This window comes from Erythrolamprus reginae, unplaced genomic scaffold (assembly GCF_031021105.1).
Source record: "Erythrolamprus reginae isolate rEryReg1 unplaced genomic scaffold, rEryReg1.hap1 H_23, whole genome shotgun sequence".
Lineage (NCBI taxonomy): Eukaryota > Metazoa > Chordata > Lepidosauria > Squamata > Dipsadidae > Erythrolamprus > Erythrolamprus reginae.
The window spans coordinates 363,132-387,120 of NW_027248477.1; the positions used below are offsets into that span (position 1 = coordinate 363,132).

A 23,989-nucleotide genomic window follows, 5' to 3' on the forward strand; every position below is an offset into this window, starting at 1 on the left:
GTGATCCCGGAGCCAGGACAGTTGGTTGGGGGTATTCCAGGAGGCATATCCACCTGCCAATCAGCAGCTTATGCTGAATCAGGCTAGAATAATGTGCTGAAGCTTACCAGGCTGTTTACTGTTTTCTGCAAGGATGTTAGCCAGATGATATCAATGGATGCTGATGATATAAATGGATGCTGATAGGCAAAGGCAGATTTTTTTTCTTATTTTCCTCCCCAAAAATTAATGTGCATCTTATACTCAAGAGTGTCTTATACTCCGAAAAATACAATTTATTCAATATCATACCTTATCTCTTTTTTTTCAGCTTAACTTGTATCTTGTATATTAGCAGTTCTTGATCTGATATACAGTAAGCAATGACCATGCCTTTGATGCTATAATTGAGGTCCTCCACCTCCTTTTAGTAGTAATATACTTTAGTGATGTCTATGTATAGAGGCATCATTTGGGTTGTTTGAAGGCGGTCTTAGGTATGTGATCCTTTCAGACTTCATTTTCCATATTAGTTTAATTTTTTAATTTTAATTTTAGATTGGATATTCTCCATCATAGTTGACATGAGTAGCACTGTGAAAGAAGATATTTACAATGCATTGACTGAACTCATTGAGAAGCAATTTAAAGAATTTAAATGGAGGCTGAATTCTATTAATTATGATGGAAGGCCAAACATTCCTATGGCTTCATTGGATAAAGCTGATCTACAACAAGAAGTTGTAGAACTCCTGATTCAATATTATGGAGAAGATGCTCTAGAGGTATGCATTGATGTCCTTCGAAAATGCAATAGAAATGATCTTGCAAAAAATCTTGAAGAAAATAAAGGTAAGAAAATCCAACATATTAGAGAAATGTTATCTCCACTAAATTATTTCAATTATTTGTTGTTTATTATGATTAGCAATGGTACCCTGGAACTTCAGCGTGGGGCTTTTGTTTGAGATTCCTTATCTTGAGCCTGGAATCAAACCTTAGCTAAGCATCAGCATTGTCACTCAGTTTGGCACTTTCCTATCACTGTCAAATAAAAAGGTTAAGCCAGGTTCCAGCCAAAGAAATTAGTCCATTGATCTAAATTTAAGGGAGATCCTTTAAAGTTGAATTTAGCCTATCCTTTTTTCTAGCAGGCTTCTTGACATGATACAGAATTAAGGCAGGGGTTAATGCTCCCAGTTCACTTGTGCCCATAGGTTATCAGGGACCAGGTTGAGAAGAGAGCATGAGGCTCCGACCATCCACCCAGATGACACCATTTTGTGTTCCTTTAACTTATGTGCATCTACAGAACACTTCATGTGTGCACAGAGGATGAAAGAACCAAAATGGCATCCCCTGGTGTGTTCCCTGGCTTGGAAAATCCCCAGAGGTGGACCCCCTCCCTCCGCCCTCCACCCTCTGCCCTTCAGTACACTTGAAATCCAGAAAGGTTTCTGGATGGGGTGAGGGGGCCAGAGCCACTCCTGCTTCTCTACTCACCAGCTCTCTAGTACAACTCAGCGAAGCCAAAATGGCTAAGGCAGATTTACATCAACAACTCCCTGCTTGGGAGGGGGCAACAGTCCCCCAGATCAACCCCCCCCCCCGTGTCTCCCTTGGCTTGGAAAAGCATCTACCCTGGTTTGGAAAGTTGTTCTTGGTAGCACACAAGGAGGATGACAAGGGGGAGGCAAAGCTGCTTGGAGGAGGACCCCCTCCTCTTTTAAAGGAGAAGCTGCCTTCCCACTCTGTCGGATTCCAGGGATTCCTATCAAATTTATAAGTCTCCTCACCTGAGCAGGCCTCTTGCATGGCTCCAAAGTTTCCTGAAACCACCTGGAACAAAAAGCAGGCTGTGGAGAGAGAGCACTACACCCCTGCCCACCCCATTTTTCTGCTAGCAGAGTTTTCTGAAGCCACCTGGAACTAAAAATGGGTTGTGTAACCCCCTACCCTGCGCATGCTCATGCATCTCTGTCCAAAACCCCAAAATCAGCTGGTTAGCAGAAGGCACTCGTGCATGTGCTGACCTGGACGTTGATTCACTGGCCCATCGAGATGGCCCTTTATGCTACCGGGGGCATGCATAGCATAGGTTTGCCATCACGGGTCTAGGACATAGGTAATATATTTGTTCTAGCCCTTCTTGATTTGTGAATGATATTGATACTATTGATCACAATATTCTTTTGGCTTAGTATCTGGGGAACCGGGAGAAAGGTTTGGTGGCAGTTCCCCTTCTTCCAAGAAACACAGGGCTGGGAGAGAGGGCAAGGGGTACAGTTACCTACTGTAATTTTCACGACTACATGTGGCCTCTTAGTCTGTTCAAGTCTGCTTATGAAAGAAAAAGGGGAAAAAGGAAAATAAATATATAGAAAGCACTAGGAATTATAAGAAATCGAATATACATTAAAAATTTAGATATTGAAAGAAAATATATACCCATGCATTTATCTATTTTTTTAAAAAATGCTCTGTAATTTACCAATTTTTATAATGTGTGTTTTACTAATTCTAGTTCATTTTAATTGTAGATATTGATGCTCACCAACTTCCAATTTCATCAGGTAAGGCAGGAATCAATCGAAGGATTATTGAATTATGTGTAAAACTAATTTAGCATGAGCAGTTCATCCCTTCTCCATCCACTTCTATGCAAACCACTGTAAATATTAATCATCTCAAAAATCTTGATGGAGAAAACTCCAGGATGGTATTGCAATGCTGACCAGGAGAAAAAGAAGGGAAAGAAGAAGTATTTAATGCAATCATTTGAGAAACATTATATGGAATAAAAGAGTTTAAATGATAAATATTTAAAGTATTGATTAACAAGAATTTTTCTATTCTCATTAATTCTGACAAACCAATTAAAAAGTACCCTACAACTTCCCTGAATTCATTAATTCAGAGAGCAGATGAGATTGCCCCAAGAAAAAGATACAGAAACAAAACATTTAATTGCTTATTTTTAATGCTTCTAATTTCATTCATTCTTCCCTTAGAATACAGAAACTACATTAAAAAAAAATTTGCAATGATCAAAGATCCTAATGCTATTCCTGGTGAATACGTGCCCCTAAACCAGAGATATTCAAAGCTAATCATGCTAGATTATCACCAGTCAGAAGAAGAGAAAGAGGATGAAATTCTGGCAATGGGAAGAGAACATCTTGAAATCATCAGCAAAAGAGCTGAGACTTCAACCAGCATTGAAGCTTTATTTAACCCTGATAAATATGGATTAACTCCACAAATTGTTGTGTTGCAAGGAGCTGCAGGAATTGGAAAAACAATGATGGCCAAAAAAATCATGTTTGACTGGGCTTCTCAACAACTTTACCAAAATAAATTTAATTATGTTTTCTATGTTTGCTGCAGTGAGATGAATTTCCATGCAGAGTCCCAGAAAACTAGCATTGCAGAAATAATTTCAAATGAATGGCTCAAGTGTCAAAAAGTGAAAAATGTGATTCAAAACATACTGAGGAATGAAGAGAAACTTCTGTTTATAATTGATGGGTTTGATGAATTAAGACATTCCTTTAATCAGGCTGAAAACTACTGTTGCACTGATCCCTGGAAGAAGGAGCCAGTGAGAATTATTTTGAGTAATTTATTTCAAAAAAAGATTCTTCCTAAATCCTCTCTTATAATCACAACAAGACCAACTGCTTTGGAGAAACTCAATCAATGTTTAGAACACCCACGTTATTTTGAGATATTGGGGTTTTCCACCAAAGAGAGAGAAGAATATTTCTACAAGTTTTTTGAAAACAAAGACCAAGCAACTCAAGCTCTCAGATTTGTTAAACAAAATGATACCCTTTTTACCATGTGTGTGATTCCTCTTGTGAACTGGATCATCTGCACAGTGATGAAACAGGAGCTGGAAAGAGGCAAGGATCTCCAAAAGACACCATACACCCTCACTGCAATCTATATGCTATATTTCTCCAGTTTGTTAAAGTTTCATCATAAAGAATCCAAACAGGATGTCCAAGCAAATGTAAAAGGTTTGTGCTCTTTAGCTGCAGAGGGAGTCTGGAAACAGAAAATATTGTTTATGGAGAAAGAAGTCAAGAAGCATGGCTTAGATCAAATAGACTACACCCCTCTCTTTCTAAATCAAAGTGTCTTCAAAAGAGACATTGATTGTATTCAAACCTATAGCTTCATTCACTTAAGCTTCCAGGAGTTTTTTGCTGCTTTGTTTTATGTCCTAGAAGAAGGAGAGGAGCACCATTCTGAAAACTGGAATACAAATTTACAGACACTGTTAGAAAGTCATAAATCTTTTAGGCGTGATTTTGCAGTAGGATTTCGTTTTCTTTTTGGTTTTTTAAATGAAGAAGAAAGAATGAGACAGTTGAAAAAAGAATTTGGATGGGAAATTTCTCCTAAGAATAAAAAGTTCTTATTAGACTGGGTGAAATATAAAATTGACAAAAGAAAAAAAGAAATGTTAGCTTATTTATATGAGACACAAGATGACAATTTTGTAAATGATGCACTATGTGATGTCACCAGAATAAGTTATCGATGCTACTCTGATATGGAATTGATTTTCCTGGCCTATTGTATACAACACTGCCAAAATTTGAAAGAATTAAATATTATAATCCGTTCATTTTCATATCGGGAAGAGGAAAAATTATCTTTTTCAAAAATTGAGTAAGTATTTTTTGAAAGTTTATAACCCACTGTGCTATCAGCTTCCAATCCTGCCACCACTAGTTTCTAACCTACACTCTTAAATATAACAATAGACCAGAAAATTGTCACTTAGACATATGCATAAATGTCTTTGAGCAGCTAAGTTAAAGAGAGATCAATTCTTGGCAGTGGAGATGTTAGAATGAAGCAGTGAAGATGGCTTGGGCTAGGGAGGCTCAGAGGATGATTAACTAAAAACAAACAGTTGTCCATTGGTCGACCAATACCAGACATTGCCCCGGAAGCAGAGTAAAGACGCTGAGACATATTGTGGATTAAATAAGGGTCATTTTATTAAATTTGCATAAATTTAAATAACGTAACTTTAAATACATAAATTTAAATATTTAAATTCAACATAACTAAGGACCTGCGGAGGCCAAAACTAATGGGCAGAAATTCCTACCAGAAACTTCCTTGGCAACATTGGGCAAAAACTCCTTGCTGAACCAGGTGAAGGTAGCCACCTTCACCTGGATCCAAGCCACGCCCCTTCATCATGTGGGAGGAGTTCACCCTCCAATCCCCATGGGAAATTGGATCCGGTGATTCCCATGGACATCCTCTCTCCAATCCTTGACGTTGTTCCAACATCTAGTTCCTGGAGAGAGGCGGTCCATCACCCTTTAAAGGGTGCCCAAAGGAGCATGCGCAGTCGCTTCTAATTCCCCATTTCCGCCCCTAACCTGCCAAACCCCAATGACCAGAGGGAGGCCTATACTGACATCTAAGTGCGCCACACCCCCTAACCAGTCCAGTCCATACCGTCAGTGTGGAATAGGCAAAAAAATGTCCGCCTCTAAAGGGGAGGCCACAAAAAATTCCTATTCGGCCCCGAGGCGACCTCCTTAGGACACACTGTTAAAAGCGGAGGGTGGGCAGGTGTTCGCTTCCAGAAGGCTGCAGGCAAGGAGGAGGTCCTGCTCGGATCGCCCTTAAATAGGGCAATCCGGGACCTCCCCTACCTCCCAGGAGGCAGCGCACCGACCTGGCGCGCTGCCAAAAGCCGAACTTCTGGGTTTTTCAGAACCCGGAAGTTCGGGGCTCAATAGAGCCGCAAGCAGCATCCCCCTTGCTCCGGGGGCAATTTTGGCCGGCAGTTTAAGCCGCCGGTCGTGCATATCTCTCTTGCATTTACAGAACCTAATATTTATTTATTTATTTATTCATTTGTTTGTTTGTTAGTTCATTCATTCAATTTTTTAATGCCACCTTCTTCTTAGACTCAGGGCGGCTTACAACATATTAGCAGTAGCACTTTTTAACAGAGCCAGAATATTGCCCCCACAGTCCGGGTCCTCATTTTACCCACCTTGGAAGGATGGAAGGCTGAGTCAACCTTGAGCTGGTGATGAGATTTGAACCGCTGAATAATGGTATCACTAGGAAGCGCTCAGTTCAAGATCAGAGAGACAATTGCTGTTGAGATCTGGAGGATGTAGTAATTGTAAATAAACAACTAAAAAAGGGGGTGATTGTTTTATGCATAACCTGACACTAATGTCTTTAAAGATTGATTGGAAGCTCTCTTGGCCATAGCAAAGGCCAGTGTCTTTCTCCCTTTAACTTAAAAGAGCTACATTCAAAACCCTTAAATGCTCCATAGTATATAAAATTTTCATCTTAACTGTCAGATAGCATAAGAAGATGCATCTATAATAATTGGAAACCTCTTAAGTATCCCCCTTTTAAAGGGTCATTTTGAAATGAGTCATCTTAAAAAATGGACTACAGTGGTCCCTCGATTATCGCGAGGGTTCCGTTCCAGGACCCCTCGCGATAATCGATTTTTCGCGAAGTAGCGGCGCGGAAGTAAAAACACCATCTGCGCATGCGCAGATGGTGTTTTTATTTCCACAGCAGCAGCGAGGAGCCTCGCTGCTGCTGCTTGTCCGCGCGCGTGCCGCCCGCCCCCCGCGCTGTTGCTGGGGCCGCTTCTCAGCTGAGAAGCGGCCCCGGGGTTTCCCCAGCGTGCGCGCGTGCTGCCCGCCCCCCGCGCTGTTGCTGGGGCCGCTTCTCAGCTGAGAAGCGGCCCCGGGGTTTCCCCAGCGTGCGCGCGTGCTGCCCGCCCCCCCGCGCTGTTGCTGGGGCCGCTTCTCAGCTGAGAAGCGGCCCCGGGGTTTCCCCAGCGTGCGCGCGTGCTGCCCGCCCCCCGCGCTGTTGCTGGGGCCGCTTCTCAGCTGAGAAGCGGCCCCGGGGTTTCCCCAGCGTGCGCGCGTGCTGCCCGCCCCCCGCGCTGTTGCTGGGGCCGCTTCTCAGCTGAGAAGCGGCCCCGGGGTTTCCCCAGCGTGCGCGCGTGCTGCCCGCCCCCCGCGCTGTTGCTGGGGCCGCTTCTCAGCTGAGAAGCGGCCCCGGGGTTTCCCCAGCGTGCGCGCGTGCTGCCCGCCCCCTGCGCTGTTGCTGGGGCCGCTTCTCAGCTGAGAAGCGGCCCCGGGGTTTCCCCAGCGTGCGCGCGTGCTGCCCGCCCCCTGCGCTGTTGCTGGGGCCGCTTCTCAGCTGAGAAGCGGCCCCGGGGTTTCCCCAGCGTGCGCGCGTGCTGCCCGCCCCCTGCGCTGTTGCTGGGGCCGCTTCTCAGCTGAGAAGCGGCCCCGGGGTTTCCCCAGCGTGCGCGCGTGCTGCCCGCCCCCTGCGCTGTTGCTGGGGCCGCTTCTCAGCTGAGAAGCGGCCCCGGGGTTTCCCCAGCGTGCCGCGTGCCGCCCGCCCCCCGCAAGCGGCCCCGGGGTTTCCCCGCGCGTGTGCCGCCCGCCCGCCCACGCCGTTGCTCGCGCCTTACCGGGGCAAGAGGGGGAAGACCCAGGGAAGCCTCTGCCCGGCGGGGAAACTCCACCATCTACGCATGCGTGGAAGGGCACGCATGCGCAGATGGTGGAGTTTACTTCCGGGTTGAAAACTCGCGATATAGCGTTTAGCGAACATCGAGATCGCGAAACTCGAGGGATCACTGTATATGGTTTTATCTTAGAATTTTAATTCAAACACTACCTCATTTTTCATCTTAATTAAGATGGGTAGATCGAGAATTTAAAGGAATTCCTCCTTGTGGTGCGACTTGGATCAGTTCTTAGGAGAATATTTTCTCTGCTTCAGCACTGAATTGATAAAGGACACATTTTCTAGAAATTGGCTAAAAACTGAATAAACTGTAGGATTAACATTTAAGGGCATTCCTATTAAGGTTTATAATTTTTCAATACCTTTATTTAATACTTGAGAACTTTGGCTTAAATGTAGATTGAAACATGGATAATTTCCTTGTTGAAGTTTTTAGCTGTTTGTTATCTGTTGGAAATGAAGCTGGCTGAAGAGCTTTTTCCAGATTTTAGTGTCTTCTTCTGCTGTAGCCACAGGGTGAGCTCATGTTCTGCTCAGACTGTGCTCACTACAGCTCCCAATGAGACCATTTCCTGCTTATTTTATTCCTCCCATCCAGGGGCGGGCCACTATTCCAGGTGCTACCGGAATGGGCTGGGAGCACTCGTGCCCAACGCAGAATTCAGCTTTTGCGCATGCGCAGAAGCTGAAACTTACGCGAGGATGCCCGTATGCGAGATTTATTTTCTTTTTGCTTCTGCGCATGCGGAAAAGCAAAAAGGCCTGCAAATAGACCAAAACATGGTACGTGACCACCGCTGCTCGCCGCCACTCCCACTGCTCGCTCACTGCCTGCTCACTGCCGCTCGCTCCCCTGCTCCCCCTCTTACTCCACCGTAAGCGGCAGCTCCGCCGCGAGCAGCCTGCCCACCACCCGTTCTGCCACCTGGCCCAGCCCTTACCTTGCTACCTAATAATGGTAACTCTAATTTCCCTCAAATAGAATAGAATAAAATTTTATTGGCCAAGTGTGATTGGACACACAAGGAATTTGACTTGGTGCATATGCTCTCTAAATCTTTCTTCATTTTTTTAAATAATTATCATCTTTTATTGAATAACATCTTACAGTAAGCCAAATTTGATCTCTTTTTTCAATTTGCAGTCCCAATTCTTTCTCTAATTCTTTTGTGTTTCAGTTAAGTTCCTTATTAACATTGTAGTTTTCTCTCTATTAATTTTCAATCTTGCCAGTATACCAAATTCTCCTATTTCTTTCATTAAAATATTTCCTATCTCCATTGGCTCTTCTATAAAGAACATTAGGTCATCTGCAAATTCCTGTGTTTTATATTCTTTGTTTACTTTAAGTTCTTTCATCTATTACACATAATTTGGGTTAAGAGCACTTCTAAAGTCAAGATAAAAAACAGAGGTGACACCCCTGTTTTGCTCCCTTATTTATTTCAAAATTCTCTGTATTATTCCCATTAATTATCACTCTTGCCTTTTGCATCATGTATATTGCTACTATCATTTTCTCAAACTTCCTTCCAAATCTCATATCTTTAATTTGTTGGAATAAGAATTGCCAATTGAGAATGCTTTCTGGGCATTCAAAAATATTAATGCCATTTTTTCAGGATGTGCTTCATAGTGTACTATAATATTTAACACCACCCTCATATTATTCCTAATTTGCCTTGTAGCTAACATCCCCCCCCCCCCCAATTTTGGTCTGAATATATTATCTGATTTAATATCAATTTCAATCTTTTTGCAATTATAGTGGTATTTTTTTTATAATCTGTGTTCAACAATGAGATTGGCCTATAATTTTTTGTTTGTTTGAGGTCTGTACCTTCTTTTGAAATGAGAAATATATAGGCCTCTGTACAGGAATCTAGTAATTTAGTTTTCTTCAATACATCATTATATACTTTCAGTAACATCAACTCAAAGTCCTCATACAGACTCTTAGATACTTCTCCCAGCAAACCATCCAGTCCTGGTGTCTTATTATTTTGTTGTTTTTGCACTGCTCTTCTTAATTCTGTTGCTGATATCTCTTTGTGTTATCATTGTTATTCCGGAGGCTGTTATTCAGGAGGCTTCCCTGAAGCTTTTGGAGTGCAAAAAATGGCCCAACGGGTAAGAGAGAAGTCTGTTTTTCTCAAATTCCGGTTTGCTCATTGAGCCATTTTTCACCCTCCAGAGGTTTAAGGGAAGCCCCCCCCCCCAAAGCCCCCAGAAAGTGAAAAGAGCCTTCCCCAAGACAAAACAATCAGCTGGCCAGTACATGCATGTGCACTGGAGTTGACAACGCCTTACGCCCTTTGAGATATGTCTGCATGCCACCTGTGGCACACATGCCATAGAGGTTCGCCATAATTATTATTACTTATTATTATTTATTAGATTTGTATGCCACCCCTCTCCGTAGACTCAGGGTGGCTCACAACAATAAAACAATATATAACAAATCTAATAATTTAAAATCACCAAACATACACACAAAAATACCATGCATAAAATGTATAGGCCCCGGGGGAGGTGTCTCAATTCCCCCATGCCTGACGGCAGAGGTGGGTTTTTAGAAGTTTACGAAAGGCAAGGAGGGTGGGGGCAATTCTAATCTCTGGGGGGAGCTGGTTCCAGAGGGTCGGGGCTGCCACCGAGAAGGCTCTTCCTCTGGGTCCCGCCAAACGACATTGTTTAGTCGACGGGACCCGGAAAAAGCCAACTCTGTGGGACCTTATCGGTCGCTGGGATTCGTGCGGCAGAAGGCGGTCCTGTTGCAACTTGCTAGGACAAGAGTTACACTAATGTCAAAGAAATGGTGGGGTAGAATCATTAAAGAAAGGATGCAAAAGGAGGGGGGAAATGAAATGCAAATAGCAAGATTTTTTTAAAATATATTTTTTAAAATACTTAAATAGTATTGTTAAATTGTCCCATAATGAATTGTCCCATGTCAAGTTCACTATGGCAAGTGGACTATGTCAAGTTGGCTAAAACAAGTTTATTTATTTATTAGCTTTGTATGCCGCCCCTCTCCGAAGACTCGGAGAGTTGTCCACTTCTGTCCTGGAACTTCTCCCTGAAACCCTGCTGCATCCTGTTCTTCATTTAATAATTAAACCAAGGGCAGAATGAATGGGGCAGTCATAAGCCAATTACATTGGAACTTCACTTGACAGTGTCAGAATTTCTGAATGTAATTGGCAGGCTCTATTACTGTTGCTAGTTGCGGACTACCAATTTCTATAAACTTTTCATTTACAAATTATCTTTTGCTGTTATTAATTTCCCATATTGGAACATGAATACATTTATTTATGATTGCTTTACAAATAGACTGGCATGCTAACTATAGTTGTAAACTATGGAACTGAAAATATTGAAGGAAAAGTGACAGCAAAAATATATTTCCCCTTATAGGGAATGGAATTTGGATGAAAGATACATGGAAGATTTCTTTAAAGCACTGACAAAGCTGAGAAACCTAAGAGATCTGCGGTAAGAAACTGCATGAATTTTATCCTAAATGTTATTGATACAGAAACCTATGCACAGGGGTGGGTTACTGCCTGAATGGGGGGGACGGGACGCCACCGACGCAGTGGGGTAACAAAAATGGAGCTCCACTCCAGACCACCCAATTTGCATTGAAAGATGTTGAAAGAAAATGCAGGCCATCCTGTATAAGCCATGCCCACAGTGTGTAGTAAAAATTTTGGTAGCCCTTTACTGCCTATGCATAATAGTTCTGTGTGTAACTGATTGACTAGATTGGGGTGTCAAACTCGCAGCATTAAGTTGTCACATGACATATTGCAACTTTCCCCCTTTGCTAAAATGGGCGTGTGTATGGCCAGTGACGCTTCCAACCCACAGGCCAGGAATTTGACTAGATGATCTAAAGTGGCTTTGGCCATGGCAATCTTATTCTTTAAAATACCATTCTTGACTCTAAAGTTGTATAAATGTACTGGTCATGTCCTTTGATAAAGAGGATGGAGAGAAAGAGAAGTTTCTTGACCTGTCTTGGCTTGGATGATTCCAGTTGTAGTGGAGCCAAAGTTCAATTCCAGTAAGCCCCCAGGATGCCTTGTTTGCACCCAGCAACAACTCCTATAAAGAAAAATGTGGAATATCTGAGAGATTTGGCAAGAAACCTGCAGAGGAGTCAAAGCTGAGAAGGAAACTGCCACAGCTGCATATTGAATGGGAGCTCAGTGTAGTTGATTTATTGACCTCACTTCTTGAGAGCAAATGCTGAGAACAACTTTGTAAGCCTCAGATCTGTGAAGCTTCCCATTACTGGGTTTCTTGGGTTTTTTAATTTGCAGTTGTCACTTGTAATTGGGTTCCCAGTATCAATCTATGTCAGTTTGTGGCTACATTTACATTGTCATTGAATATTGATTAAAAACGTCTCAAGGGTCTGTGGGAGCTTGCCTGTCACTGGACTGGGAAAGCATCCACATTACTACCTTGCTGCCTGATAGCCATTAGTGCTGGCACAGAAAAAATTGTTCTAAGCCTCAAAAATAAAATAAATGGAATGTAAGAGAATATAAACTCTGAAAACATCTTGATTAATTGCTTATAACTATTGCTTTTAATTGTTTTTAATTATTATTGTCTTTACCATCTATTTTTATATGTGGTACTACTAATCAGAAGGTATCATTTTAATTCTTCTGAGTGATTGCTGTTCTTTCAGTTTGGATGGCTGGTCCCTCACAGAGTCCTGCAGCAGGCATCTTGCTGAAGTCTTCAAGAAAAACCAGAGATTGAAAATGTTACGTTTGGCCCCCAAGGACATAGATGATAGAGCAGCAGAACTGTTGTGTGAGGGGCTCCAACACATGGACTGTAAAATAGAAACATTAGTGTGAGTGTTCAGTTTTTCTTTCACAGTTTGATGTGTGATGCTTTCTCTTGAGCTCTGGAAAAGAGCTAGGAAAAGACGGTTATAGTTTTGAAATTTAACCATATTCTTTTCAGTTCCTTCCAGATTACTGTTTTCTAAGATACAATTATACTATATTTGTGATCATAATCGAAAGACCACAAAACTTTAATATAACAATTGCAGGAGAGGCGGAGTAAGACACGGACAAAAGAGCTGGATTTAAAACTGGGTCATTTTCATTAAAATAAATTTGCATAATTTATTTAAATAAATTAGCATAATTAGCATAATTAACTTATGACCCTAACAAGGACCCGCAGGGTCAAACAATTGCTTCCGGGGCGGAAAATGACGTAGAATAAACTTCCGGGGCAACTTATGGGCGTATCTCCATGCTAATCCAGGTGAGGGACCACTCCCTCACCTGAGACCTTGCCATGCACTTGCATGTGGGAGGTCCCGCCGGCTAACCCCTACAAGGGGAATTAAATGGGCGGGACCCAAAGACAGGTTCCCCCCAACTGCTCAGGTCGTCAAAACCACAAGCCTTTGGAGAAAACCTGTCAATCATCCTCAAAGATGCCCAACGGAGAACACGCAGTTGCTAAACCACCACCCAGTTTTCCGCCCCTAACCTGCCACGGAGTGGGGGTCAGATCTCTATCTTGGCCCCCCGACTCCCCCCTCTAACTGCACCAGCTTGCGCAGTGACCGCTGCAGGTCCTGTAAGAAGATGGTGTTCCCTTGTTCTGACAAGTGAACACCGTCAGCCCAGTAAAGCCACGGCTGATCTATGGTGATGTGGGGATGGGCCACTACAACCCCACCTAACTCTCTGACTACCTTACCCAGGGCCTTATTAACTCTCCATCTAACCCGGTGAATGGCCCCAAGGGAAATGGCGTCCCTCCAAGTGATCCTCGGGAGAATCTCAGACCATACCACTTGCGTGTTGGGCCACACAGTGCGAAGCCACCGCAGCTCTTCGCGCGCCTGGCAGATCTAGGGCAGACCTCCAAGCACGCACAGGTCGTTGCCACCGAGGTGCAAGACCAGCCACCTGGGCGCAGCAATGGGGTGCCGCCCTCCCAGTAACAGTGGTAGGAGACCTTCTCACTGCATTCCTCTTCTTCCCATCCAGACAATGTTGACCCATCGGCCCAATGACAGCTGGGTCCCCACGGCGGTTCTTGCTGCTGAGCGGCCGGTCCAAAATATCATACTGTGGCCGCAAAGCAATGCTATCGGTCTCGTACTGACAGGGCTACCTGGAAGAGGACACAGAGAGGTTACCTTGCCTAAGACCCTGTCCTAGACCCTCAGCAGGCCGTACATAACCTAAATAGGCCACTGACCGCCAGCGGCCGATCTCCCGAATCCGCTGGGCCGGGAACCCCGAAAGTGCTGCGCTAGTGGCAGCACCGATACGGAACGAGTGTGTTCCATAGCCGGCGGGATCAATACCTATCTTGACCATAGCCCTGGACACTAAGACCCAGAATTGATAGTGGGTCAGAGGGGTACCATCCTGGTGTTTAAAAAGGAACCCCTGCCCTGATCCTCTCATGCTACAGAAGTGATGAAGAGCAGCCACCGGGCACACAGACTGAACGGCGGCCGCATTAAGCTCTATCCTAATCCCTCTATGCAACTGATCTGTCTTGGACTGTCTCACTAAAAGGGAGATACCCTCGTCCCTGAAATCTAGATCAGTGAACTGGAAGGCACGGAGCGACATGTCAGCCTGCGAGGAGGCCATAGCATCACTGAACCGCAGGGCCCCAAAAAACATGACACAAGTCGCTGCCCTAAAGAGACGGGCCTCGTACAGAGAGGCACACAGACTGTCCACAGCTTGATTAATAAGTGACAACTGCTGCACCATCAGAGCCTGGCGACTATCCAACGGGGTTCCCTGACGCTCCCTCGCCCAGCCTTCCAGCATCTTCCGAATGCGGAAGTCACCAGAAAGATCCATAAACCACCTTGCCTTGGACAGAAAGGCGAGACCGGCCAACTTGGACCTAATTGTCCTAACTGAAAGGCCACGCTGCCTAAGCTGGACACAAAATTCCATCAGGTGTTCTACCAGGGCAGGCCAACTATGGGTGCAACCCCTATTTATTTATTTATTTATTTATTTATTTATTTATTACTTAGATTTGTATGCCGCCCCTCTCCGAAGACTCGGGGCGGCTCACAACATGTAGAAACAAATCATAAGCAATCAGACAAATTTAAAATATTTAACTATTTAAAAACCCCGTATGCTAACAGACACACACACAGACATACCATGCATAAATTAAACGTGCCCAGGGGGAGATGTTTCAGTTCCCCCATGCCTGACGGCAAAGGTGGGTTTTAAGGAGTTTACGGAAGGCAGGAAGAGCAGGGGCAGTTCTAATCTCCGGGGGGAGTTGGTTCCAGAGGGCCGGTGCCGCCACAGAGAAGGCTCTTCCCCTGGGGCCCGCCAACCGACATTGTTTAGTTGACGGGACCCGGAGAAGGCCCACTCTGTGGGACCTAATCGGTCGCTGGGATTCGTGCGGCAGGAGGCGGTCTCGGAGATATTCTGGTCCGATGCCATGAAGGGCTTTAAAGGTCATAACCAACACTTTGAATTGTGACCGGAAATTGATCGGCAGCCAATGCAGACTGCGGAGTGATGGTGAAACATGGGCATATCTAGGTAGGCCCATGACTGCTCTCGCAGCTGCATTTTGCACGATCTGAAGTTTCTGAACACTTTTCAAAGGTAGCCCCATGTAGAGAGCATTACAGTAGTCGAACCTCGAGGTGATGAGGGCATGAGTGACTGTGAGCAATGAGTCCCGGTCCAGATAGGGCCGCAACTGGTGCACCAGGCGAACCTGGGCAAACGCCCCCTTCGCCACAGCTGAAAGGTGTTGTTCTAATGTGAGCTGTGGATCGAGGAGGACGCCCAAGTTGCGGACCCTCTGTGAGGGGGTCAATAATTCCCCCCCCCAGGGTAATGGACGGACAGATGGAATTGTCCTTGGGAGGCAAAACCCACAGCCACTCCGTCTTATCCGGGTTGAGCTTGAGTCTGTTGACACCCAACAGCCTCCAGGAACCAGCACATCACTTCCACCGCTTCATTGACTGGGCATGGGGTGGAGATGTAAAGCTGGGTATCATCCGCATATTGATGATACCTCACCCCATGTCCTTGGATGATCTCGCCCAGCGGTTTCATGTAGATGTTAAATAGCAGGGGGGAGAGGACTGACCCCTGAGGCACCCCACAAGGGAGAGACCTAGGAGTCGACCTCTGTCCCCCCACTAACACCGACTGCGACCGTCCAGAGAGGTAGGAGGAGAACCACTGAATAACAGTGCCTCCCACCCCCAGCCCCTCCAGCCGGTGCAGAAGGATACCATGGTCGATGGTATCGAAAGCCGCTGAGAGGTCAAGGAGCACCAGGACAGAGGATAAACCCCTGTCCCGGGCCCGCCAGAGATCATCCATCAATGCGACCAAAGCGGTTTCCGTGCTGTAACCGGGCCTGAAACCCGACTGCCGGGGACCTAGATAATCGGCTTCTTCCAAGGACCGCTGGAGCTGGAGTACCACCACCTTCTCAACAACCTTCCCCATAAAGGGAAGGTTGGAGACTGGACGATAGTTATTAAGCACAGCTGGGTCCAGGGAGGGCTTCTTGAGGAGGGGGCGCACAAGCGCTTCTTTATAGAGTGATGGAAAAACTCCCCTCCCCAAGGAAGCGTTGGTAATCTCCTGGTCCCAGCTCCGTGTCACCTCCCTGCTGGCCGAAACCAACCAGGAGGGACACCTATCCTGCCTGAAATCCCCGAACTCCTTACCTGCATGCTGATATGCCTTCAGGGTGCCTGGTGCTACTGAGAGGGCCATAGCCCTGCAGGCCTCTTCTCTCCACTGCTCGGGAGCCCGCCCAGGCTCCAAAGGTGGTTGGGAAAAGCCTCTGGTGACACGTGGGCCCACAAAGCCAGGGTTCGAAACCTGGACAACTGACCACAGGACAAGGCGTCAGCAATCCCGTTATCTAACCCGGGGACATGTCGAGCCAAAAATAAGGCGTTTAGGGACAATGACCTGTGCACAAAATGGCGGACAAGCCGCATGACCCTGTTGCTCTTGGAGGACAGGGCATTCACAACGTGGACTACCGCCAGGTTGTCACACCAAAAGTCCCTAAACTGCTCCCCCCAAAGCTCTAAGGCCACTACCAAGGGAAAGAGCTCTAAAAAAGTCAAGTCCTTGACTAAGGGAGAGGCCCTCCATTCCAGAGGCCAAGTGGAACGACACCACTGGTTGCCTAATATTACCCTGAAACCACAGGTCCCCGCAGCATCTGAGCATAACTGCAACTCAGCTTCCAAGAGAAACTCGTGCCTCCAAAATGACAACCCGTTAAAATGAACTAAAATTTCCCGCCATACACGTAGGTCATCCCTGACCCCGGTGCATAGGCGGGTACGATGATGGGGCAAGCGCAGCCCCTTCAGCGCGTTGTACAACCTCCGGGAAAAAGCCCGGCCAGGAACAATGACCCGGCAGGCAAAATTAAGGAGCCCCGCTAATTCTTGTAGCTGCCAAAGGGTGACTTTCCAGCAGCCTAACAATAAATTAAGTTTACCCCGTATCTTAACTAATTTGTCTAGGGGCAATCTAGAAGATTGCTCCTCAGAGTCCAATTCAATACCAAGAAAGGTAATCTTGGTAGCAGGGCCCTCGGTCTTCTCGGGGGCTAAAGGTACCCCCAATTGAGCACAAAGGGCTTCGAAGTCCCGCATCAAAGCAAAACATTGCTCTGAATGCGCGGGCCTCGCTAACAAGAAATCGTCAAGGTAGTGAACGACCGAACCCAGACCACTGCACCTCCTGAGTGCCCACTCCAAGAAGGTGCTAAAGCTCTCAAAAAGAGAGCGCGAGACAGAGCATCCCATTGGTAATGCCCTGTCAACATAAAAGCCACCTTCGAAGTGGAAGCCCAAGAGCTCGAAGTCGTATGGGGAGGAGCCGGAATGCCGACTTAATGTCACATTTACCCATAAGGGTTCCAACCCCACACTTCCTAACCATGGCCACGGCCGCATCAAAAGATGCGTACCGGACTGAACAAAGTTCATCAGGAATGAAATCATTCACTGATTCCCCCTTTGGAAAAGACAGGTGGTGAATTTAGGTTATTCTTAATTTAGACAATTTTATTTATTTATTTAGTCAAGTACGTATTGGTAATATACAGTACATAGATATAACATTATTCATATCTAAAAGATGGGTACTAATAAGAGGGAATGTTCTAAGCTGCCCCGCGTGCACAGAGGGGCAGCATATAAGTCCAATCAATCAATCAATTAACAAACAAACAAACAAACATTAGGAGAGGGACAATAGGCATCCTGGTGCACATAATAGTAGAGAGCCAGTTCAGATACCACAGATAATCACATTTCATTCAATAATTATAAAAATACATTCAAGTCTTCTTTTTCAAAAGGTAACTGTAATTTTCCATATTCTGCTCTCCAGGCTTGCAAGAAAGGCCATCAATGAATCATGCAGCAGGCATTTTGCAGAAGTACTCAGTAAAATGCAGAGTTTGAGAGCATTAGGCTTGTGCCTCAAGAACGTAGATGACAAACCAATGGAGTTACTGTGTAGAGGACTCAAACATCCAGAATGTAAAATAGAAATACTACAGTAAGTGATCCCCACCCCACCTTTTCCCAGTTTGATCTCTGCAGCAACCGTCTTTTCATGATTACTGTTCCCTGCAGGCTTGGTGGAGAGATCCTGACAGAATCCTGCAGCAGGAATCTTGCAGAAGTAGGAAAAACCAGAGATTGACAGAGTTATATTTGTTCCGTAATAACACAAATGACAAAACAATGGAACTGTTGTGTGATGGGCTCAGTCATCCAGAATGTAAAATAGAAACCATACAGTAAGTGATTTTCCTCCTTTCAGTTTAATTACTGCAACAGCCTTTTGATGGTTAAATGTTTTATTTTTATTTATTTATTTGTTTTGTCCAGTACATATTAGTATACAAAAATTTAAATACATGATACTAGTAAAAGAGGAACATTAGGACAGGGGATGGAAGGCACTTTGGTGTACTTATGCATGACCCTTACTGACCTCTTAGGAATAGTTTTGGAAATATATCCAGAGAGTGCTGTTAAGTTGCCGTACGTAATCACATTTCATTCAGTTCCTACAAAATACATTATATACTTGTTTTTGAACAAATATAACTTTAATTATTCAGTCTATTTATCTGCAGTCTAGATGTAATGTTCCTGACTGAATCTTGCAGCAGACATCTTGCAGAGGTATTCAGGAAAAAACAAAAATGGAGTGTGTTATCCTTGTTCCTAAAGAACCCAGATGACAAAATAATGGAATTGCTATGCAATGGGCTCAAACATCCAGAATGTACAATACAGTCACTAAAGTAAGTGATTGTTGTTTTTTCCTTTCAGTTTCAGAATGTACATGTCTATTCTGAATATACATGTACATTCTGGAATGTACATGTATATTCTGGAAATATATCCAGGGAGAGGCAGTTTGGTTGGCATATATGATAACATTCCCTTCAGTTTCTGTAAAAAAAAACACCTTGTTTTTCAAAAGGTAATTCTATTTTCTTGGCTTTTCTCTGCAGACTTACCTACCTACCTACCTACCTATTGTATGTCTGTCTGTCTGTCTGTCTGTCTGTCTGTCTGTCTATCTATCTATCTAATCTATCTATCTATCTATCTATCTATCTATCTATCTAGCCATGTAGATGTTAAATAAAAGAGGAGAGAGGACCGAGCCCTGAGGCGAGGCCTAGGGTCGACCTCTCTCCTCCCACCAACACTGACTGATCAGAGAGATAGGAGTAGAACCAATGTATAATGGTGCTTCCCACTCCCAACTCCCTTAGCCATCACAGTAGGATAGCAAGGTCAATGGTATTGAAAGGAACTGAGAGGTCAAGTAGCACCAAGATAGAGGATGACCTCTATCTCGGGCTTGCCAAAGATCATCCATCAGAGTCATCAGTTTCTATGCTGTAGCCAGGCCTGAAGCCAGATTGAAAAGGGTCCAGATAATCCATTTCTTCCAATTACCTTAGGAGCTGTAGCACTACCACTTTCTCTACAACCTTCCCACAAAGGGAAGGTTGGAGACAGGAGGGAAATTCATATATAAATACAGTCCATGCTTATTTTTCAAGAAATAATAATTATTTTTTGGATCCTTTCTGCAGGCTTGATGAAAAGTTCTTGACTGAATCCTCTAGCAAATATCTTGCATTATTATTCATGAAAAACCAGAGATTGAGAATGATACATATGGTCTTCAGTAGCACAGATGACAAAACTATGGAACTACTGTGTGATGGGCTCAGTCATCCAGAATGTAAAATAGAAACAATAGAGTAAGTGATTGTTCCGTCCTTTCAGTTTGATCTCTGCAATCGTCTTTTGTTGATTAACATTATGGAAATATATCCAGAGAAAAGCAGCTGAAGCATAATTACATCCCCCTCAGTTCCTATAAAAATAAGCTATATGCTTGTTTTTCAGGACTTAATTGTAATTTTTCAGACTGCTTTCTGCAGGCTTGCTGGAGAAGTCTTGAACGAATCCTGCAGCAGGCATCTTGCTGAAGTACTCAGGAAGAATCAGAGAATGAAAACGTTAATACTGTCCCTCAAGAACCCAGATGACAAAATAATGGAAGTGCTGTGTGATGGACTCAAACAACCAGAATGTACAATAGAGACGCTACAGTAAGTGGCAGTTATTTTTCCTTTCAGTTTGGTCTGCAGAACCATCGTTTGGAAATTAATATTCTGGAAATGTATTCAGGGAGAGGATTTGCCACACATAATCACGTTTCCTTTAGTTCCTATAAAACACATTCCATAGTTTTGTCCATGGATATTCTCAATCATCCAGGTTATGGTTGTCCCAAAAGTGCTTCCCCCTCCCCTCCCAAAAGGCAATTGGATTTTGTTTTTTCCCTTGAATACATTCTGCTGCCATACACTCCTTTAATTCCTATGAGAATAAATTGCATGCTTGTTTTTTCAACAGATAATTGTTATTTTCCCTCCTTTTTTGGACAGCCTTGCTGAAGGGTTCATCACCAAATCTGGCAGTAGACATCTTGCAGAAGTAATCAGGAAAAAACAGAGATTGGAAAGGTTAAACTTGAACCTTGACAATGAAGATAACGAAGCAGTGGAAGTGCTGTTTGAGGGCATCAAACATCCAGAATGTACTATAAATACGCTACAGTAAGTGATCTTTTCCCTTTTCAGCTTGATCTGTACAAATGTTTTTTGGCCATTAATATTCTGGGAATATATCCGGTGGAGGCAGTTCAGTTGCCATCAAGTATAACATTCACTTCATTCTATCTAAAAATATATTCCAGACTTTTTTGTCAAAAGATAATGGTGATATTTTCATACTTTTTTGGCAGACTTGCTGGAGAGATCCAGACAGAATCCTGCAGCAGGCATCTTGCTGAAGTACTCAGGAAAAACCAGAGATTGAGAAAGATATGTTTGTTCCTTAATAACACAGATGACAAAAGAATGGAATTAATGTGTGATGGGCTCAATCATCCAGAATGTAAAATAGAGTAAGTGATTTTTCCTCTTTCAGTTTGATCTTCGCAACTATCTTTTGATGGTTAATATTTTGGAAATATATCAAGAGAAAAAGCTGTTAAGTTGTTGAACATAATAATCCCATTTCCTTCAGTTCCTACAAAACACATTCTGTGCAAATAACTTTAATTATTCAGTCTATTTATCTGCAGGCTGGATGGAAAGACCCTGACTGAATCTTGCAGCAGATATCTTGCAGAGTTACTCAGGAAAAACCAAAAATTGAGTGTGTTATACTTGTTCCTAAAGAACCCAGATGACAAAATAATGGAATTGCTATGCAATGGGCTCAAACATCCAGAATGTACAATACAGACACTAGAGTAAGCCATTGTTATTTTTTTCCTTTCAATGTCATATATACATGTCTATGGACTGTTAATATTCTAGAAATATATCCAGAGAGAGGCAGTTTGGTTGGCATATGTGATTACATTCCCTTCAGTTTCTATAACAAATACTTATTTTTAAACAGGTAATTGTATTTTTCTTGGCCTTTCTCTGCAGAATTTCTTTTCAGAGTCTGACAGAATCCTGCTGTAGGCATCTTGCAGAAGTATTCAGGAAAAACCACAGCTTGAGAGATTTGTACTTGTTTTTTGAGGATGCAAATGACAGAAAAATGGAACTTCTGTGTGATGGTCTCAAACATCCAGAATGTACAATAAAGATGCTACAGTAAGTGAATTTTATTCTTTCAGATTGATTTGTACAAATGTATTTTTGGCAGTTAATATTCCTGAAATATATCCAGGGAGTTGCCATACATAATCACATCCACTTCAATTCACAAATACACTCCGTGCCTATTTTTCAAGAAATAATAATAATTTTTGGATCCTTTCTGCAGGCTTGATGGAGAGTTCTTGACTGAATCCTCTAGCAGGGATCTTGCCTTATTATTCAGGAAAAATCAGAGACTGAGAGAGCTAAGACTGTCCCTCAAAAACCCAGATGATAAAATAATGGAAGTGCTGTGTAAAGGGCTCAAACATCCTCAATGTAATATTGAGGCACTAGAGTAAGTATCCATTGTTTTCTTTTCAGTTGATGTACTAATCATCTCTTGAGTGCTTATCATCTGGAAATATATCTGTCAGCCCTGGATCCATCTTTGGTCAGACTTTACAGGGCTGCCACAGTAGGAATGGGAGAGTAGCAAAGGAACTACAGTATAGTCATAACAACTTTCTTTCACATGTGATCAATGTCGGGCTACTGGCAACTAGAGGGGAGTGAATGAAGTTTGGCAGCAGCTGACACAAGGGATTGATTGGGCCATGTGATGTGACAGTGAAGGGTGTGAGTTTTAGTCAGTGGTGGGAGTCAAATAATTCCACCACTAGTTCACTGAAAATACGAGCATGTGCGTTTCAGTGTGTGCATGTGCAACTTCTACATATGCATTCATGCATGGCTTCCATGCATATGCGCATGGCTTCCACACATGAATGCACACATGTAGCTTCCTCTATGTGGTGAGGTTGACTGAGCAGCCTTTCGGGGCCTCCTCCCCTCCATCTCTGCTCTCTAAGGCAATGGCTGCCTCTCTTCACACTGCTGGGAGAGCATCTTGTGCAACTTAGCAGCTGTGAGCCACCACTTTCCTCTTAAGTCCCATCCGGAAAACCCTGTGGCACTGAGAAGCAGCAGCCACGGTAGGTAGACAAAAATGCTGAATTCAGTCTGAACATCTGGCTGACTGTGTGGTAAATCATAATAATCCCCTCCTAAAATGGATAAATTTATAGGGATAGCAAATCCCCCCAAAGACAATGGAAATCAAGTTTTTTGAAACAGACAAAATGTACCTTGAAATTGTGAAATCAAATAAACCGTGGAATTCTGTGGGGTGGATCAGATAATTGGAGGTCTGGATCTACCCTCAGAGATATCTAGGTGGGTCCCTTCATAGCTCTGATTGAGACATTACTGAGCACTCATCTTTTGATAGATTAAAATAAGTTTTTGTTTCATTATAGGTTGAATGGAAAATATATCGCACGGTATGGAGAATGGATGGACATGAACCACATTGCTAGGACCTCCATGTAGACACTGTTTCTTCATGTTTATTTGTTTCATCTATTTTTATTTTCATTCAGAATATGGTTAGGAGGAGCCGGGATTTAATATGGTATTTTCAAGTGAAAGTCTAAAGAACTTTCCTTCAGCAACTATAATTTGAACTGAAGACTTTTGAAAATGAAAAATACCAAACTAGGGGGATAAAAATTACCCTCCAAAATTATAAGTGACAACAATTCTTTTACATTGTCAAATTATTGTCCTTTGAAGTCTGAATAAGGGAAGGAAACATTGGTTGCTTGACTATTTGATTAAGTGCCATCAAGTTCGCCTTGACCCCTAGTAACTATGCAGACTAAAGCTGTCTGGTTTTCAGTATTTGTATGGCCAGGTAGCCAGCCAGGTGTTCAGGACCCCAAACGTTCTCAGAAGGGAGGATCTGATGTGCTGCACTTATCCCCAGTCCACTGCCAATGCCATCTCCATTTCTATCTTCCTGCTCCAAGATGAAAGGAATCCTATCTGGATTGTACTAATTACAGCAGAGCTTAGCTTGCTGCTTCTGCTTTTCTTCCATCTAGAAAACTCCTGCCCTTTATTTAGCATTGAGGTGCAATTATTGCCCTGCATGGCCATTTTGGTCCTGGAACATTTAACCTCCAACTTACTTTTTTTTCACTCTTTCATCCTCCCAATTTCCTCCACAAGTTCACTGATGGAGTAGTAAAACCACTGCAGTCCTTTCCTTTGACCCCCCCCCCCCATATGGAAAAATCCACAATGGATTCTGGACATACTGCAGGCCACTAAAGCTGACTGCTAGATGTGCAGGTCAGCGGTT

At 43.7% G+C, this 23,989-nt stretch overlaps 1 protein-coding gene across 1 annotated transcript; it reads left to right on the plus strand.

Moving 5' to 3' along the window:
- Positions 1-543: 543 nt before the first annotated feature.
- LOC139155500 (NACHT, LRR and PYD domains-containing protein 12-like) lies at positions 544-23,339 on the plus strand. The gene is made up of 11 exons (XM_070730651.1): positions 544-831; positions 2,520-2,552; positions 2,991-4,659; positions 10,954-11,031; positions 12,242-12,412; positions 20,062-20,232; positions 20,931-21,092; positions 21,273-21,443; positions 21,628-21,798; positions 21,971-22,141; positions 23,103-23,339. The coding sequence occupies exons 1-11, from the start codon at positions 564-566 to the stop codon at positions 23,173-23,175; spliced, it is 3,138 nt and encodes a 1,045-aa protein (XP_070586752.1). The 5' UTR covers positions 544-563; the 3' UTR covers positions 23,176-23,339.
- The last annotated feature ends 650 nt before the right edge of the window (positions 23,340-23,989 follow it).

Coding starts and splice junctions, on each gene's coding strand:
- LOC139155500 (XM_070730651.1), top strand. CDS start 564: ATGAGTAGCACTGTGAAAGAAGATATTTACAATGCATTGACTGAACTC. Junction 2,553..2,990: donor CCAACTTCCAATTTCATCAG/GTAAGGCAGGAA, acceptor TTCTTCCCTTAG/AATACAGAAACTACATTAAA. Junction 11,032..12,241: donor AGAAACCTAAGAGATCTGCG/GTAAGAAACTGC, acceptor CTGTTCTTTCAG/TTTGGATGGCTGGTCCCTCA.